The following is an 18207-nucleotide window of genomic DNA, read 5'->3' as shown; positions in this document are numbered from 1 at the left end:
CTCATATTCTGATCACAAAATGCCAAAATCTTCAGTTGGCTGTGGAAAAACACGCATTTGCTATATACACGCACACTAGGGTCTTTGGCATTTCCCTTCGTTTTCTTTAATGGCACTGATGCAGAGGCTGAAGATTATTGTTACGCCATGCCCCTACATTTGCCTATTAACTTTCAGGTCTATTCAGGGATAATCCCAAGCATTGCTTTATATTGTTAGCCAGCCCAAAGTGGTGCAGAAATGTCAGGTGGCGCCCTTTCACTGGATCTGTGCCATCTACTGTCTATTGCCGGGCAACTGTAACTGCACTTTCTGCTCACCATTCATTGCTTTGTTTCAAGTTAGTTTTTAACAGACCAGGCATTGGCTACTGTGAGTTAAAATGGTCTGTTCTGGCAGTGCTTTATCTGCAAGTAGGTATTTGAACCAACTCACTCTCAAATATTTTAGACATGTTTTCTTTCTAAGTCTCACTCATAAAAGATAGTCAGTGCCAAAATTCTTTTTTCCAGGGTGGGAGATATTCCACCACCCCCTCCACTCACATTCAGTGATATGCTCCTAAATCAACAAGGCTGGAGGATGAGATGCCCTAGGCATCTGGTGTCAAATGGTACCCCTTGAATTTCTTGTTTCCTTCTGAGCAGAGGAGGGGAGAAAAACAACCCTCTTCATTTCCTAGTACATTCAACCAAAGAGTTCAGCTAGTGTGAAATAGCACTGGGGGGTGGGGTGGGTTTTTTTGCATGATATCACCTGCTCACCTGTAGGGGCTTTGTGCAGTTCAGAACCTCTGCAATATCTCAATGGAAGCACATCTGTTCTGCATGAAGAAATCCCCAGGTTCAATCCCTGAGACTGAAGCCCCCGAGAGCCATAGTCAAATGGTCCGGCTTGAGCTGAATGCATAGGCCTGAGCCCCCCTTTTAACATATTTGCCCTGTTCACATGGTTAACGCTTGAAGAAGCCTAGGATTCTGGCAATGTTTGATAACTGAAAGCAACAAGACTTTGGCTGTGCGCACCCACTCACCAAGTGCAGTCCCAACACTAGTTTAGGAAGGGCTTTACACACGACATTGGTCACAATCCATATCTACCCTGTATCTGTCGGCTGTTGTTTTTAAACAAAATAATGATTTATTCTGTGAACCGCACTGAGATTTTGTGATGAGGGGCAGTATTTGAATTTAATAAACAAACAAATGCATTTTGATGCATTTCCAACGCAAACCAACTTTGAAAAAGAACAGCCTAGTTGAGTTTTAAATGTGTACACAGCCTTAGCTCATGGTGAAACCCAAGAAGAAAAAGGAAGAGGGTGCTCAAAAATAGCAGCAAACAAACCAGAAGGGATGGGGCAAGAAAAGATTAGAGGATAAATAAGACCTTGTGTCTTCGAAATATTTAACATAAGGGAGTGAGCAAACAACCATAAGGAAAGAGCAAGGAGACAAGATGAAAGGTTAACAATTGAGGGTATTAGAAATAAAAAGGCAATGGCAATTAAAACCAAAAGACCAAATAAGAGAACATAAAGGTCAAAGATTTTTTAGAAATACAAAGGGCCTAAGAGACACCCTTTTACTGAAAGAGCTATGAATTAACACACAATGGCTTGGATCCATATTTCACTCTTACCAATGGGAGGAGGGAGGCAACTTTTGCAGAATCCCTCTTTCCCCTGAGGTTCCATTCTGCCCTCCAAAAATCTCATCTAGGGGGGTTGAGGGCATTAGGAAGGTGGCATTAGGGTCTGCAGGGGCAGGCAGAAATCGGCAAAAGTCGCCTTGTTCTCCACCGCCAATGGAATCTCTCAAAAACCTTCCACTGATAGAAGCAACTTTCCCATTTTCAGAAAACAAAATTTGGATCCAGCCCAATAAGTACAGCTAGGTCATTCCCAGATGACCTGTATAACGAGCATTAGCCCTGATTTGCATGCACAAAGTTTTCAGGGAGGTCAGACGACTTTGGCAATTTATTAAACATTCATTCTGATTCATTTGTGGGAAGGTAAAATGTTGCATCAAGCATTATCCAAAACCTCTGGTACATTTCCCCATCCTTTTCCTTTTTCAACCACCCACACACAGTTTTGGAGGGAAGTGGGTTTGATGTGCAAGAGCACCAAATAGCACAACTTGAATTTGCCAGTATGTGATTGAGTCCCACCCAAAAATAATGACAGTCTGGAAGTGCCTCTTGATTCTAGATCTCTTTGGGCCTTCAGCCTGATGGCATGAGGGTCCTTCCTCATCCACACCTGATCTTCAGGTGCACATGGAGATAGCAGTGGGGATGTGGAATAACAATTGCATGTTGCAGTGACTTTTATCTCGCCATAAACTGACTGAATGTTGAATAAAGAGTTGGTGTCATATAGCCTCCCCATAAAGTTTGTGCAAACAAATCAGGATAAATCCTTAGTAAAATACCTGTTTAAAATATCTGGAAAGATCTATAGCTCTCTGTCTTTGCATTCCAATCTCTACTAGTCAAGGGTAAAGAAAAGACAGATTTGACAGTACATGTCTCAGGCCACTGAAATGCAACTTTTTAGGCAGTGCTCTTTGTATTTCAGCAAAGAATACAGGAGTTAAGCCTATGTTTGTGTACATACTCTCCGTATTTGTCCAGCTTGCTGATGAAATAGGAAATGTTTACATAATGAAAATAAATCATTTTAGATGCAATGACAATCTTGACTACTGTAATTAGTAACAATACTGGATGAACCAGTTGTGCTTGAAACATAACATTCTTTGTACTTGGCAGGTAACTTTTCCGTTATCTTAAAATTTAATCTAAGGGTGGTATTGGTGGCATTCAACTTAGTTTTACGCATGGTAGGTGCACAAAAATTAATAAACATAACTAAGTTGTGTCCATTAATTTCAATAGATTTACGCTGAACAAAATTAGTTGAATACCACTCTAAGCACTCAAAATAAATTCTATTAAAATTCTCAGGATTGTCATCTACACTTGTATGCAATTGGACTCCACTTTGAATCAAGATAGCAAACATTTCAAAATTGCACTGATTTTACCCACTGATTTAAAAAATGCGCTGATCTTTTGTTTCTTAGAATTTCCAAGCAATGCCAGATCTGAGGCTGCTAGTATAAAATAAGCGAATCTGCAGAGTGTTCAAGTACATTAGGCATTTCACATGGTGTCTCCCTCAAAAACAAGTCAGCCTGCTGCTTCACAGCCAAGAATGTTTCTTCTGATGAGCCACCAGAGGGCAATCTGTTCATATTTTTTACCAGAGCAATCATATTGCTAAATATGCAGAACAGAGTTTGTTTTAATAATGAGTGTGAGTGTGTCCACTGGATAATATAACTTATCCTGGATGCCGGAAAAGAAAGTAAACTGCCACAATTGGCACCATTTAAAATCGGATGCTGAGCATTAAACTTATTTTGTTCCTGCGTGGTGAAAATCATGAAAGTAATGAGTCACACAAACGCAAACAAATATTTCCCTTACTTTTTGGATAGGCATAAATCATTCTGAAAAACTTTGGAGAATTGGAACAGCAGGTTTTAGTAAAGTTCAAGCAAAGAGTGGCCTTTGGCTGTTTTTACCAAGAGAGAACTAAGAAGGCTCCAAAGCAACCTGCTGGGATAGCTCAGTTGGTAGAGCATGAGACTCTTAATCTTAGGGTTGTGGGTTCAAGTACCACAATGGGCAAGAGATTCCTGCGTTGCAGGGGGTTGGTCTGGATGACCCTTGTGGTCCCCTTCCAACTCTACGATTCTATTATTCAACCCATCTTAAATAAAGCTCTGCTTCCATGTAATTAGGAATTACAGAATGTGGCCCCTCTGGTGTCTGACTGTGGATAAAGACAGCATGTACTGTTTGCTATAGAAATAGTATAAAGTGAATGGGTTTCTATAAGCTTTTTTAAACGTGGATTTTTATTCTTTTTAACTTGTTACACAATTAAAAAAACAGTATCTAGATGTGATGGACGATAAATCTGCTTGCTGCTATTGAATGAGCAGAGCACTTTAAGCAGCTTAGTTCAGAGCATTTTATTTTACAGGTTCTGGTGCCAGGCCACTGTGCAAAATGCTGACCGATCCTTCTTAGAAGCCTGCAGTGCTGCTAAACAATGAAAGCAGGAGCACAGAAGCAGAACACTTGCAAGGAAAGGGCATGTTGAATGAGCTGGATTTAACAAAGAAAAACCCATCAGCATCCTCTTCCCTTGCCCTTTCGACTTGCAAACAGCACCTTGACAGTGGCATGAAAAGTAACCATGTTATATATGTTCTAACATAGTTGAAGCATATTGTTTGAAAGGCTTTTGTTAGTAAAGTACAGTTTCTAATGTTTAGTGGGGATCCAATCTCCAGTAGTTAACAAGAGGTACAGCTATCAGTAATTTATTATCTCAGAATAGGTTTCAGTAAATCTGTTCTGTCAAAGGATGATATTCCATTCTCTCAGTGCAACGTCTGAAACAAAGAACTCACACAATAGATTGAATGCAACCATAAATTGAAAAATTCTGAATGTATTTTGACTGTCTTCTTCTTCTTCCGTGGTCATCGTTAAAAACTTGTCCTCCCAAATCAAAAGTGAAATCTTCTAGGTTGGACATTCAAAGAAAGTCACATCTTTTAATCCATTGAGCTTGATTGCATGGAAGCTCCCACAGCACTAAATTAACATATGAATTGAGATCAAGACACAGTGTGAACTGATTGTGATTTAAATGAATAATTCTGGAAGTTTAAAAAAAATGGCTCAGAAAGTTGCATTTGTGTCATTTGACATTGAGCTGGAAAGAAAGCGAAACGGTTGCAACAGTTTGTGATCAAAATTCATGGAATGAGACTCCAGGGGACAAAAATACACGCCATACGTTTAAAGAACAAAAGACTCTTGGGAACTGTAGTTTACCCCTCACACAAAGCTACAGTTCCCAGAACCCTTAACAAACTACAGATCCAAGGATTCTTTGGCGGAAGCCACATGCCTTAAATCTACAGTGTGGCTTTGTCTCCTGGTTTGTCCTTCTACCTGCTCATCATTCCAAAGCCTGCTTGTTCCCTTCTCTTTAATTTAAGGAGGCACCACTAGGACAAGGAGGAAATTATTCTGCCTGCCTCCGCTACATTTCTTTCAGTAGTAACCCAAATGAAACAGGAAGCTGGATGAAGCACAAAACAGGCTGCAAATGGATTGCTTTGATCCAAGCCCAGTGGCATTTCAAAACAGCTGCAATAGATAAGGTGCGCCCCATATTCCATTATCTCTTCATTCCTCATTTTCCAGAACACAGTTCCATCAGCCACACTGGCTGTTACTGTTAGAATGAGGTAGGCTAGGCTTTTCCCTGCTTTTTATTTATTTTTTTCTTAGTGTGGAAGGTGAAGAGGAGCATTTTGCATTCAGGATGAGTTTACTCCCCTCCACCCCTCCTTTTCCATACCATTCCCTGGCCTCAATGGGTGGGTGTTGAATGGGTTGTCGGTTTTGTATTCCTGCTGAACACAAAAGGGAGGCCTTGTGGGGAGGGTCGTCTGTGTGCGTACATGCGCAGTTAGGCATGTGGTTAGGGAGGAAAAGAATGAAAAATGCACAGTGAGCAACTTACAGAGATAATCAATGGCTGCATAATGAGCAGCAGCCTACTCCTTTGAATATTGATTAGTCCATTCTGGCAAGAATCTGCTCTGGGGAGGTCGGCACTGTTGCCAACTGCTTTGTGTGAAGACAAGGCAGAAAAAAGGATGTAAAGTCCAAATAGCTTGTTGTTGTTGTTTTAATTGGGGAGGGATGTTTAGAGCCAACGTTATGCAGGAATGGAGGGCAGGGAAGCTCAGCTGCAAAAGTGATAGAGACATTCCATGTTAATATATCTGTTCACATATTTTAAATTGACATTGTTTTTGTTATGGATGTCAAACTTCAGTAGAAACATAACCCAAGAAGTTGGAATTAAGATATGGGGTTGACATCTTTGTAATTTGGAAATCTTACGGAATGTTCTTTTTGTGAAATATTAGGTTGCACAATAGCTTTGTTTCTACACCAGTGGCTGTGTGTGTGTGTGTGTGTGTGCGTGTAAGTGTAAACTATATTTAGAATAAACTGGTAATTATAGAATCCTCTTTATGTATTGTCTATACCATAATATATACTTCACTGTTTCAATTAAAAGAAAATCTAACTTTCTCATTTAGTGCATGTACAAACCCAGAATTGTTTTAAGTCAAGCTCATTTGCCCTAAGACTGTTCAGATGAAACTTTTTGTTAGTTGCCCACAAGAATGGGTTGGGAGTTTGTTAATGAAGAAGCATCTGGTGGCATTTTATAATTGATATGAAATCCTACCTTTTGAGAGGCTGAGCATCTTTTCTCCAAAGCTCTCTGCAAAGGAAAGACAAATAGCAAAAGTTAGGGTGGCCAGGGAAGGGGAAGGGGAAGGGGGAGGTAGGAAACTAGCAGCAAAGCAAACATCTACAAACACCCACCCAATTCATCCGTGGTGCACTTTCCCTTCTGATGACTTCAGTGGAATCACCCCTGGGATAAATTTGGCTCTGTTTCTTTGCCAAAAGAGAACAACAGAAGGCTGCGAAAGGCAGCTGGTTTTGCATTTCTTTTCTTCAATGGCTCTGTTCATTCTAGTCTGATGATGGAGACTGTAAACAAAGGCCCTTCATGCAAGTTCATTGTGTTAGGCATAATTAGACAGTATAGTCTTCGTAGCTATACATGCCTGCAGTCACGTTGCAAGGGTTTGCTTCTCACTTACGCTTTATCTTATAGGGTAGGAGGAAATTAGGGGGTGGGAGAGAGATAAAATAGAAGTTATGTTGTGTTCAGACTATAGGTTAATAACACTCCCTAATACTAAATTAGGTTAGGGTATGCCCCCCCTCTCCTTCCTAAGGAGGCTACAAAATATTTTGCTGATCTTAGTGGAAACAGGTCTATAGAATCATAGAACTGTAGAACTGAAGAGCTGGCAGGGACCATGAGGGTCAGCTAGTCCAACCCCCCTGCAATGCAGAAATCTTTTGCCCAATGTGGGGCTTTAAGCCACCATTCTGAGACGACGAGTCTCATGCTCTATAAAGTGAGCTATCCCAGGCCCAATACACAGCTAAGGCTCAGGATGCTTCCGGAAAAGGGCTTACTACTGCAAATGGGTCACCCTGTTATCACAAATGGGTCACTAGCAACAGTTTGTTTTATTAAAAAAAACACTTCTTGGGTTTTTCCTAGAAAGGGAAAATCAGGGTATAGATGGAGAAGCCCCAAAAATACCTTTTCGGGCTTGCATTTTGATACAAATTATTTTGTGTGGATGCTGCAAAAAAACCTGCATGCATGGGGAGCACCAATCCCACAATAAACCCTCATCTGAAAGCACCCAATGTATATAAAGCTTATCTTATTGCAAATAGGCCTATACACAGTGAGGGCTATCTCCCTAGGCGTCTGAATCTGTGATAGCTGCTGGAGCATCCATCGAGTACCACTGGTGGACAAAGGTGGGGTGGGGGGACGGACCGCCCCAGGTGCTATCCAGGGGGTGACATCGCGGCCGCCCCTCAGGACGCTTGGGGCTCGCCGTGCACCCCTGGGATGCTCAGTGCTCATCATGCCCTGCGGGTGGCGTGCCACACCCCCTGGGACACGCTCCAGTCATGTACGCTTCTACTGGTGCCAGAGCAGGTAGCTTTGCCACTGTCGAGCATGGCACACTTTTTAAGCCTCCCGCTCCATTTGTCCTGCTTTGCCTTCTAACCTTGGTGCCATCTGTCCTGCTGCTCCTCTCCCATGCACTCCATGGTCATGTGGCACACTCTATGGACAGTGCCTCAGGCTAAAGAAGTGTCACGGAAACAGAGCAGTACAGAAGAAGCCTGGGAGGTCAGGTGCAGGAGCTGGACACAGGCTGAGAGAAAGTGTGGGTGGAGATGTAGGAGCTAGGTGGTAATCTTTCCACTGAAATTTTAAGTGATTGGGGGATGCAGGAGGACCCTGAAGATTTAGTACAATTAGGAAGACAGTATGGTTTAATTAAATCTGAGAAATACTGTCATCTGTCATTTTCTGACACTTGGATAGTCACAGAATGCCATTATCATACACAATGGACTTTCACTTCTCTTATGGGTTTATCCTGTTCATGGGGCACGGTCAGCTTCTGTGCATAAGGATGTGGCCACATTGAAGGATCAGTGACTGTATCCATACCTTACATTTAAAGCACATGGCTTCCCCAAGGAATCCCGAGAACATGGTATTTTAAGAGTCCTAGGAATTGTAGCTCTGTGAGGAGTAAGCTACAGTTCCCAGCATTCTTTGGGGGAAGTGGTGACTGTTAAAGTGGTATTGATGTGTTTTTTAATGTATGGTGTGGGTGTTACCACATTTCAAAGGACTAGCAAACACTGCAAGTACCCGGAAGAACTAGCTTCTCCCCTTATCTTGAGTTCATCCCCATTCCCTTTTTGCAAGGAAGTAAAAAGGGAAAGGATGAAAGTTCAGAAGTTCAGATATTACGCTATATACAGTTTTATGCAGCTATGAGTTATTATTCCCATATCTACTGAATTTCAGTGTTTTGAGGTTTTCCCTAAAACACAAATATCAGAATGTCCCAGAGGAGACTTTTAACAACACATGTTAAAGCACCTCTTTCTTTCCTTTAACTATTTAAATATCCCTCTGTTGCTACAGATTTTAGGAGTTAGTTTCTTAGAGGTTACATCAGAGCTATTGAGACTTCACATTGCCTAAAATATATACAAGCTGGTTTTAAAAGTCAGGCCTAATATTGTCACATTCCAGGTCAACAGAAATCTCTGCAGTATTCAATATTCATGTGTTCTGTAAGCCCTCCAGCAGTTTAGGCGGCAATCCTTATAACTGCTTATCTGGGAGTAAGCCTCTTTGAACTCAATGGGACTTACCTCTGAGTAGGCACATATAGGACTCTCCAGATAATGAAATACAAGAATAAAGTTGAAAAATACAAAGAATAGCTTGCTTTTTTTCACTTGTTCTCTTATATCCCTAAATTCATTAATCTGTTTGGTAGAGAATGACATGTTTGTTTGTCTGTTTATAAAATATTTATATACCCTGTTTATAGAAAAAAAAATCAGAACACTTTACAATAATAGCACATAAATCTATACAGCAAAAGCCATATTAAAAAGTTACAATAGGAAATCAACTATTGTGGAAAGATGTTAGTAGTTTGGGTAGGGGCTATTATTTAGCACTGTGAGAGGGAGATAAAAGAGTGTTCCTTGGATGTTTTCAGTTGTTTAGCATGCCACATTTAAAGGCAACCATTTAAAGGCCTTTTAAGCATAGCATCACCCTCCCTTCTTTTTAAAAATGCCTTTTAAAATGACCACTCAGCAGAGAGGGAGCAGGAATGACCCGCATTTCTAAAGTTAACTAGTAATGCTCCTCCAGCCTTCTGCAATCAGCCTCTTACCTTACAGAGTTTCAAGATTAGCCAGCATGCCAGATATGCTGTCAGTGTAAACTTTGCCTCCATGTATCTCTCAGGTAAACAGGTAAGATACATTTGTACAAAATCCAGGTCATCACTGACACCGGCATCCGTGCCGGCAGCACTGGCACGAGCCTCCTCTTCTCGTCTCTGATTCGGTCCTCCTGATGCACTCAGAAGCTTGTTGAACTCCATCTTATCAAATATTTCTTCGCCTTTGACAAAGCCACAGGCAAGTCAGATCATCCTTTGTTGCAAGTCTGCAGTTAACTCTTCCCGGCCGCCAGGAAACTCATCCGCTGCAGTCAGCCCGGAGTTGGGAGGATGCTGGAAAGAACTTCCTAGGACCGAACTGCCTTGGCTTGTTGCCTTTCTGTTATTGAACAAGCTCTTGCAAATGTGTGTTCAGCTACAAGATAAATATAGCACTGACTAGAGAGAGCCTTGTCATACTGCACAAGAATACTCCCGTGGTTGCCAAGAGTGAGGAGAAAGATTCCATTTAGCCAAAGTGCAAGTCCCCCCCCCCGAATCAGAGCTCTCTTGTTCATGTTAGGGAAGGGGGGGGGTTGAGTAAAAGGAAAAGCTATAATCTATGAAAACTTTCTTTGGCCAGTTTTGCTTCCTCAGATGAAGTTCCAGTTGTAGAAAGAAACAGCTTTCTTGTGGGGGAGAGATGCCGTGTTGTTGGGGTTTCTCCCCCCCCCTCCAAACACAATAATTCATTGTTTGTGATTATTTCATATGCCAAACTTGTGAACACTACAGATTTCAAAAGAATAAATGAAGTGTCTCCATGGAGTAAAGCCAAACTATTTTGGATTAATGAATGGCTCTTCTACTTTGCTAACCCTGCTGTCTCCATCAGAGTTTTGTTTTTTTGCTTTTTTGCTCAATTGTTTAAAGTGGTTCATGACATATCCAGACAGCATGCATTTGTCTGTTCAAGGCACACGTATTTATACTTGATTGTTTGTACCAGTTATACATGAGTTACACATGGTAGGGTCCTTTATTATAATTGTGTCCATTGGAATCAGAAGTGTACAGTTTCATACACATCTTTAAAATCAACTTCACAGACTTTGCATTGTCAGTGCATCTTCCTGCTTAAATCATATTTATTGTTGTTGCATTTCCTGCATCTAAAATTCAGATGTAAAACTCACACCCAAAACTGAATCCGTTTCAGGTTGGCTCCCACATGAACAACATTCACAAGTGATACATTCAAAGAGTAAAAGCCTTCTTTTATCACCGGCAGAAAATGTGCTTAGTGTCCCATTGTCTTCACTGGAGCACTGCTGATGCACCAAGAAATAGCAACAGAGTTTACATTAAGCATGTCCATGCATGGGCCAGGTGTGTTGATTCAGAACCATCCCCACAAATCACACAGTACTATGATCCCCACTATTCCACAAGACAGTCATGTGCAACTGTGGAAGAATAGTCTACATCAGCATCATCTCAATCAACAGGATCCAGCTGTCTGAAATTTCTGGTTAGTGCTAAAGCATTACTTTTGCAAAGCTCCTATGTAGACATTGTCATAGCAATGGGCAAGACCAGGCTTCCCCAAACTTCGGCCCTCCAGATGTTTTGGACTACGATTCCCATCATCCCTGACCACTGGTCTTGTTAGCTAGGGATCATGGGAGTTGTAGGCCAAAACATCTGGAGGGCCGCAGTTTGGGGATGCCTGGGCAAGACAAATGGTCCATTTTCCAGAAGTTTTTTTTTTTTTGTGAGAGCTGAAAGGGCTAAATCTCAGCGTTAGAGCACATGATTTGCATGTGAAAGTCTCAGGTTCAATCTCTGGCATCTCCAGGTGAGGCTGGGAAGGACTGCTGTACTTCACCTCGGATTGCTGCTACCCGTCTTTATAAACAACACAGGGCTAGGTGGGCAAAATGTCTCACTTGTTATAATGCAGCTTCTTACCATTCACTTTCCACTCTCCTGTACATCTGAATGGAAAGCAATGATCACAACACGGAACAGCTGTGGGATCTTCAAAGTGGCACAGACAATAAGGTGAAGGGCTATGGCTCAGTGGGAGAACACAAATTTTGGATACAGAAGGTCCCGGGTTCAATCCCAGCCATCACCATGTGAGGCTGGAAAAGGCTCCTGACTGAAACATTGGAGAGCTGCTGTTAGTCAGTGCAGACAATGCTGGGCTGGATGGACCAATAGTCTGACACTTCCAAATCCCCATCTTCTGCACAACTGCTGAAAATACAATGACTCCAGGGCTGAATTGCTGACTTGTTTATTTATGACATTTATATATTACCCATTCAACTAAGTCTCCTGGGCGGTTAGCATCTTATTCCAGCACCATGATGCAAAGCAGTAGATTTAGTTCTCCCCTCGTTGTTAAGACACACACTCCAGGCAGCTCGTGCCAATAGACTGATTGGCTGTGACCTCCATGCTAATAAATATCAGCCTGAGAACCTGCATGGAACTCTGGGACAAAGCTGTACAGCAGCCATTAATGTCAGAGCTCCTTGGTGATATATATAGAATACAAAGGAGGAGATCCAATTACAGGTGCCAGCAAATCTTTGATATTTTAATTCCCATTGGAGTGTTGCTTCTTACTCTTTCTTGGGGTTTCCCAACCAACTCCCTGCGGCTTAGTCGTCCGTCCATCCCCCCCCCCCCTGGCCTGAAGATACACAGTGGGGCTTGTCAGGATGACTTGGGGGAATGAGACAGTGTGGTGTAGGGGCTAACATCACCTGAGAGACTAGCATTCGCATGCTCATGTAGCATGAAGCTCGCTGGATGACCATGGGTCACACAACTCTCAGCCTATCCACCCCACAGGTTGTTGCATACCTTCCAAGTGTCCCGATTTTCCAGGGATAGTCCCGGAATTGCAAAAGCCATCCTGACTTCTGATTTGATCCCAGAATGTCCCTCTTTTCCCTCGCCAGTGACAAGCTCGAGGAGGAGGAGGAGGAGGAGCCAGTGATTGTCCCAAGTGATGGTGATGGCAGTGGCTGCAGCTGCAACTGCAAAGGAGCACCTTTTGCCTCTCCATGGCCACCACTGCTGGCCTCCTCCTTTGGGCAGCTTGTAGCAGCTGCTGGAGGGCGGGTGAGGAGGAGGAGAGGCTGCCACTGATGAGGTCCAGCCCCATGTGACATGCCGGCCCTGAGGGGCAAGCAAAGGGCAGGGTCATCCTGAATGGGAAGAAAGAGGGAGCATTTAGAGCATTAAAGGTCAGTACAAGTGTGTTGTTTAAATCCCTTTTGTGGCATTCTTAAGGGTACAGGAAGCCTCTCAGCACCTCCTCTGGACTTGGCAAACCTGTCTTAGAGACCTTGGTGAAAACGAGAGAGATGTGTAGCTTCGTATTCCATTTCTGGGGAAACAGTCTTACGAGAATCAGAGAAAATGATCACAGACACGCCAAGCAAATAAAACATTCATTTACTTCTTAAGAAACAGCATGATAGAAAACCACATTCAGAACATAGTTCAAAACTTCAAAACATCCATTTGTCCATGGAGGGCCTCAGATCATTGCTACAAGCAAGCCATTTAATTTATTTTATATCTCCCTTTATATCTATATATACACTAAGAAATGTATACGGAGAGGTTCACAGTCAGTTTGGAGCCTCCAGAAATTTCTTGAGAGCTACATGGGTCTTTCTGGTTTACCTATATTTGAGTTACCTAAATGCAAGGCAAGTAAAGTAAGATTGTAAGTAAACTGGACAGCACTTATGGCAAGCTTTTTTAAAAAAACTAATAATAATAATAATTAGTGATATTATAGTTCAAAACAGTCATAAAAAGTTATGTGACTGAAAAGTCTTGTTTACATTGGAAGAAGATAAAGGAGATAATATGCAATAATGTATATCATGCATACAAGAGCGTGCTGGCACATGCAGAAAAGCAAGAGAGAGGGAAATAACACCACAATGCCATTCAATCCCTCTGTATCCAGCTTCATATATTACACTGCTGTCCCTAATGGTTCTCCCACTGTTGGCCTAGACTTAGAAAAAGCAAAACGTTCCTCTCTCCTGCCAATTCTCCCATTTTAAGCAAAACTGATTTTAAGGCTCCTCTCTCTCCTCTAGCTTTGGAGTCTTCCCCCATTAAGGTTTCTTTGTTGCAATCAGTTTCACCTCTCTTGCAGTTTTGTAAAACAAGGAACTGGAATTTGAAGTATGCTTTCCCAAGAGCTGAGTGCAAAACTGTCCATCTCCTCTTTGAACTTTGAAAGTCTTCAACTCATTTATGAGTACAGTAGATGTAGGCTCCATTGCCCACCTACCTGGGAATGAACCTCCCACTGAACTCAAGGGAATCAACTCTGAGCAGACGTGTAGGATTGTGCTACAGTTCAGTTAATCTGAGCTACTAGGGAGGATACTAGAATCTAAGGCAGCCTTCACCAACCTGTTGCCCTCTAGATGTTTGGACTGCAACCCTCTTCAGCCCCAGTCAGCATGGAGTTGTGGTCCAAAATAAAATACCTGGAGGTCACCAGGATTAGGAAGGCTGATCTAAGGTCTTGCAAACAAAACTTGCAAGTTCTTAGATATGAACTATCTATTGGTTCAATATATCAGAGTTTCTTAATTCAGCATCTTACTTGGCTCCTTGCTGGAGATGCTAGATCAAAATATATACAGCAGAATAACGCTTAAATCTACATATTAATGTTTTTACCTTTGAGATACATTTAAGAATATAATTTGGTGAATGAAAATTATAATACACATTCCTTGCTTTTATCATGGGGAAGAGCGGGGCCAGAGGGTTGTGACTTCAGAATCTGGTAAAGATAATTTAAACATTTTATTTTTGACAGGTTTGTATTCATGCAGAAAATAGGAGCACGGAATCATAGTATACCAGCCACACCTTCCAATGCACCATAAAGACTATACATCCATCTTCCTTCCCCTTATGTACACGCACTATTATGTATTCTTATCCCTCATATGGAAGGGACAAGGCTTTATACTTCCATCCCACCTATGACTATGCACCATCTACTTTTCTTTCAGACATCTGCTACTGCTATTGACCTTAACAAAGTACTGAGCCCACTGCTACCCAAAATATCCCAATGCAGTGGGTTGACAATTGGCCTTTATTGGATTGGATTTGTTGGTGTGCTATATATATATATCAATATCAGCTCTGCCAGCGATATATCCACTCGTCTATATATGTGTGACGGTGTGCCCTGCTTTGAATGATTTCATGTGGAGAAATCTGTCTTCTGCCCAAGTGTTATGAGATTTACATCTACATCTTCTTATCACCAAGGCAGAAGTACAAGCTAATATTAGCTCCACAACATGTTGTTTATATTAAATCCCCCATAAATGGATGAGGGGAGTGCTTGCTATTTTAGCCATTTAAATACACTTAACATGATTAATCTACAGAGTGCAGACCTGAGAGTTGCTAATCCTTCCTAGTTCCCATAGCCTCAATGGAATTTGGGGGAACACACGACTATGCACTTCACAAAAACAACACCTGTGCTATCAGATACTCACTAGAATTTGAGGGGGAGACCTCAGTAATTATGATTTTTATCTGGCTTCACAACGGCTTTGATCCCTAAACTATTTGGAGCTTGGAATGTATATGATTTCATTCTATTGTGTGTGTTTTTTTCATTTGTCTACAGACAGACACAAATGTGCAGTGTAGCATATATCACAGAATCCAGCAACCTGGAAATGCCTACTTTGCCCCCCCCCCCCCATCCTAGTGTTTGTGAAGAAAAGCTTTAAAATACATGAGAGATACCTGCTGAGATATCAGAAGTCAAACTTTGGCTGCTTAGATTACATACCCCATGAATACTGTTTCTTGACTCCCGCCAATCTCAAACTTCTATACCATTTTCTACTTCCGTTTCTCCTGTTTCCTCTTCCTCTTCCCCTCTCATTTGATCATTAACAATATTCCAGATTCTGGTAAGAAAATAATTATCTAAACTTATAGCCCAATGCTACAAGTGAGTGTGTGTGTGATATCTAAGACATCATGGAGGCCTTTCATTGCATTACCATTATCCCATTTCCGTTCTTCATTTTCAACCTTCCTTGAAATTCATATATTTCCTAGCCTTCTCCAACTTATGGATTAAATGTTTGAGGGCAAGGGGGAAGCTGGGAAGAAGACATTGTCCAGAGCAGACTTTTCCAATCTGGTACCTAAATACATATTTATTTATTACATTTACACCCTACCTTTCTGTCCAAGGAGCCCAAGGTTCTCCCTTTCCCCATTTTATCCTCACAACAACCCTGTGAGGTAGGTTAGGTTGATAAATGGTGGCTGGCTCAGGGTTGCCCAGTGAGCTTCATGGCCGAGTCAGGATTTGAATCCTGGTCTCTCAAGTCTCCCAGCACTCTAGCCACTACACTCTCCTTTGGGTGTGCTGACTGGGGCTGATGGGAGTTGATTTGGAAAGGCTGCTGTGGACCATTCCTTTTTTACAACTTCCCCCTGCCTATAATCCTTCACTTTACCACATCTGTCCCTCTGCCGCCTCCATTCCTTCTTTATTTGATCCCTTCTTCCCTTCTCTTGTTGCTCCTTCAGACTCCTGTTTCCCACAGCCTTCTGTCTCCCCTTCCCCTCTGTGACATCAGGTCAGGTGTACAGATGCTGGAACCAATGTGAGTTGACTGGAAAAATGCATACCAGCAATTGTGCATATTCTCATGAAGGCACAGAGAAAATGCACAAATTGGCATGGTCAACAGGGGGGGTTGCACACTGCCCAATCAAAATATGGATAATCACTAACTGATGTTGAGGAATGTGAATTCATTACAGCTGTTTCATTTGTTGCCATACACATTTTATACGTTAACTTTTTCTCCCCAGTGCATAGCCACCAAGACAATAATACGCACAAGGACCAGCCAATGTACATACTTCCAGTTGATATTGTCCACTTATGCACATTCCTCAGCCCCATTCCCTAGAAACTATGCATGTCGACTAGGCAATGTGCAAAATCCCTAGTTTGTTTTTCCAGTTTCTGCACATCCTTCATGTCGTCATATGAACATGCAGAGTCACCAACTTCCCTCCTTTAACTCAGGTCACTGCATTCATTTATACTCTGGATCCTCAGTAGGACATAGTCACAGAAAAGGTAAATAAGTGTCCTGGTATGTAATTTTACACAAGACGGTGAGATGAAATAATAAGCAGCAACATCACTGGCAATTTTTGGAGAATGAGCTGTCAGCGCTAGAAAAAGATGTATCATGAATGATATCCAAAATAAAGCAACAAAATAAGCAGGAGAGAAGAAATCTCAACATAGAATTCAAGTAATTTTAATATGCAATGCAAGCAACAAAAATAAATTATGATATAGAAAGCACAGCTATGATATCAGCTATGATACAAGAAGAGATATGTCATATGGATATATGAGACTGAGAAATTGTGTGTTGTATTCAACTAAGTCATACTCAGAGTAGACCCATTGGAATAAATGCACTGAAGTTAATCAAGAACATTGATTTCAGTGGATCTATTATCTGAATATATCTTAGGTGCAAGAATATTATTTTTATTATTATTAACAGAGCATCTAAAGTAAGTGCTACCATTCTCTTCTGTATACGGGAGTATCAGAATCGAAACAGCCCCTTTGCCTAGTTATTCTACTGCAAACATTTCCACTGAAGATGTGACCAGTCTGGGAAAGATGATCCTGTCTTGCAAGCAGCAACAAAAGAAAATAAAAGAAGATGGTCCCAGCTAAATGGGACCTTCTTTCTAAACAATGGAGAGAAAAGGATTTGAGCTATGGAGAGAATATTTGCCTGGATTACATCTTGTTAAACTCATTTTGCTTGACTTCGGTTTGAGTGCATAGTGACTGGCTAATTCAACATGGTAGCAAAGGGCCAGCATCCTGGGAACCCATTTCTGCTAATGCAAAACATGTTGCAACATTAAATGAACATTCAGATTCGTAAGCTCAGTGTGTACTTTCTTTTCTATCTAGAGAAATTTTGGCACATATACTGGAACAGGGTCATCATTCTAAACCATTGCTTCAAAAGCAGCATTTGGGTCACATTCTGTCTTGAGATAGATCATGAGCACACTACTCAGTAACTTTTTTTGTTGCTGTTTGTTTTGCATTTGATTCATCTAGTGATGTTAGAGGGAAATGCCTCGTCCAGGACTGGAGCAAGATCGTCATTAAAAAGCATCAGTCATTTATGCAGGGAAATGGATAGGGAAGCTGAAAGCTCAGAAGCTGATGATCATATTACTGAGGCTTGCTTCTCAGTGGGGTTTCCAGTCCAGGAAACAAGTGTGCAGCACCCATCTGCATGCAGAGAAATCCACTGTAAGCACAGAAGAAAATGTGCACAGCCTTAGCTGGACTGGGGCACTGCCTTTCAACATTACCCAAACCAGGAGAATCTTTCTTTTGGCGTATATCTATATTCTAAAATGAAACCAGTATTTTCATCCAACTCAAAAAGACTGAATCTGTGGGCAAGCGTGTCTTTATACATTGCACACATTCATTCAAGGGACCAAGTGGCAAGGTGTCAAGAACTTATAATATTAAGTTCATTAAAATCCACATTCTTCTGGTAAGAGATTGGGATGTGCATCCGCAGCAGTATGTATCTTCATGGGGTTTCTGTCTCCGATG

At 41.6% G+C, this 18207-nt stretch overlaps 1 protein-coding gene and 1 long non-coding RNA gene across 2 annotated transcripts in view; one reads left to right on the top strand and one right to left on the bottom strand.

The window, feature by feature from the left end:
* ARHGEF4 (Rho guanine nucleotide exchange factor 4) overlaps positions 1–9999 on the bottom strand; it is a 154405-nt gene extending 144406 nt beyond the window's left edge. Inside the window, 2 exon segments of the mRNA XM_033149955.1 lie at positions 6362–6397; positions 9492–9999. Of these exon segments, the coding sequence (XP_033005846.1) occupies positions 6362–6397; positions 9492–9704 (249 nt within the window). The 5' untranslated portion in view covers positions 9705–9999.
* LOC117047146 overlaps positions 1–18207 on the top strand; it is a 74822-nt gene that overhangs the window by 34193 nt on the left and 22422 nt on the right. The gene's annotated exons all lie outside the window — the stretch shown is intronic.

This window comes from Lacerta agilis, chromosome 5 (genome assembly GCF_009819535.1).
Source record: "Lacerta agilis isolate rLacAgi1 chromosome 5, rLacAgi1.pri, whole genome shotgun sequence".
Classification (NCBI taxonomy): domain Eukaryota; kingdom Metazoa; phylum Chordata; class Lepidosauria; order Squamata; family Lacertidae; genus Lacerta; species Lacerta agilis.
This window is presented reverse-complemented; position numbering and strand designations above follow the sequence as displayed.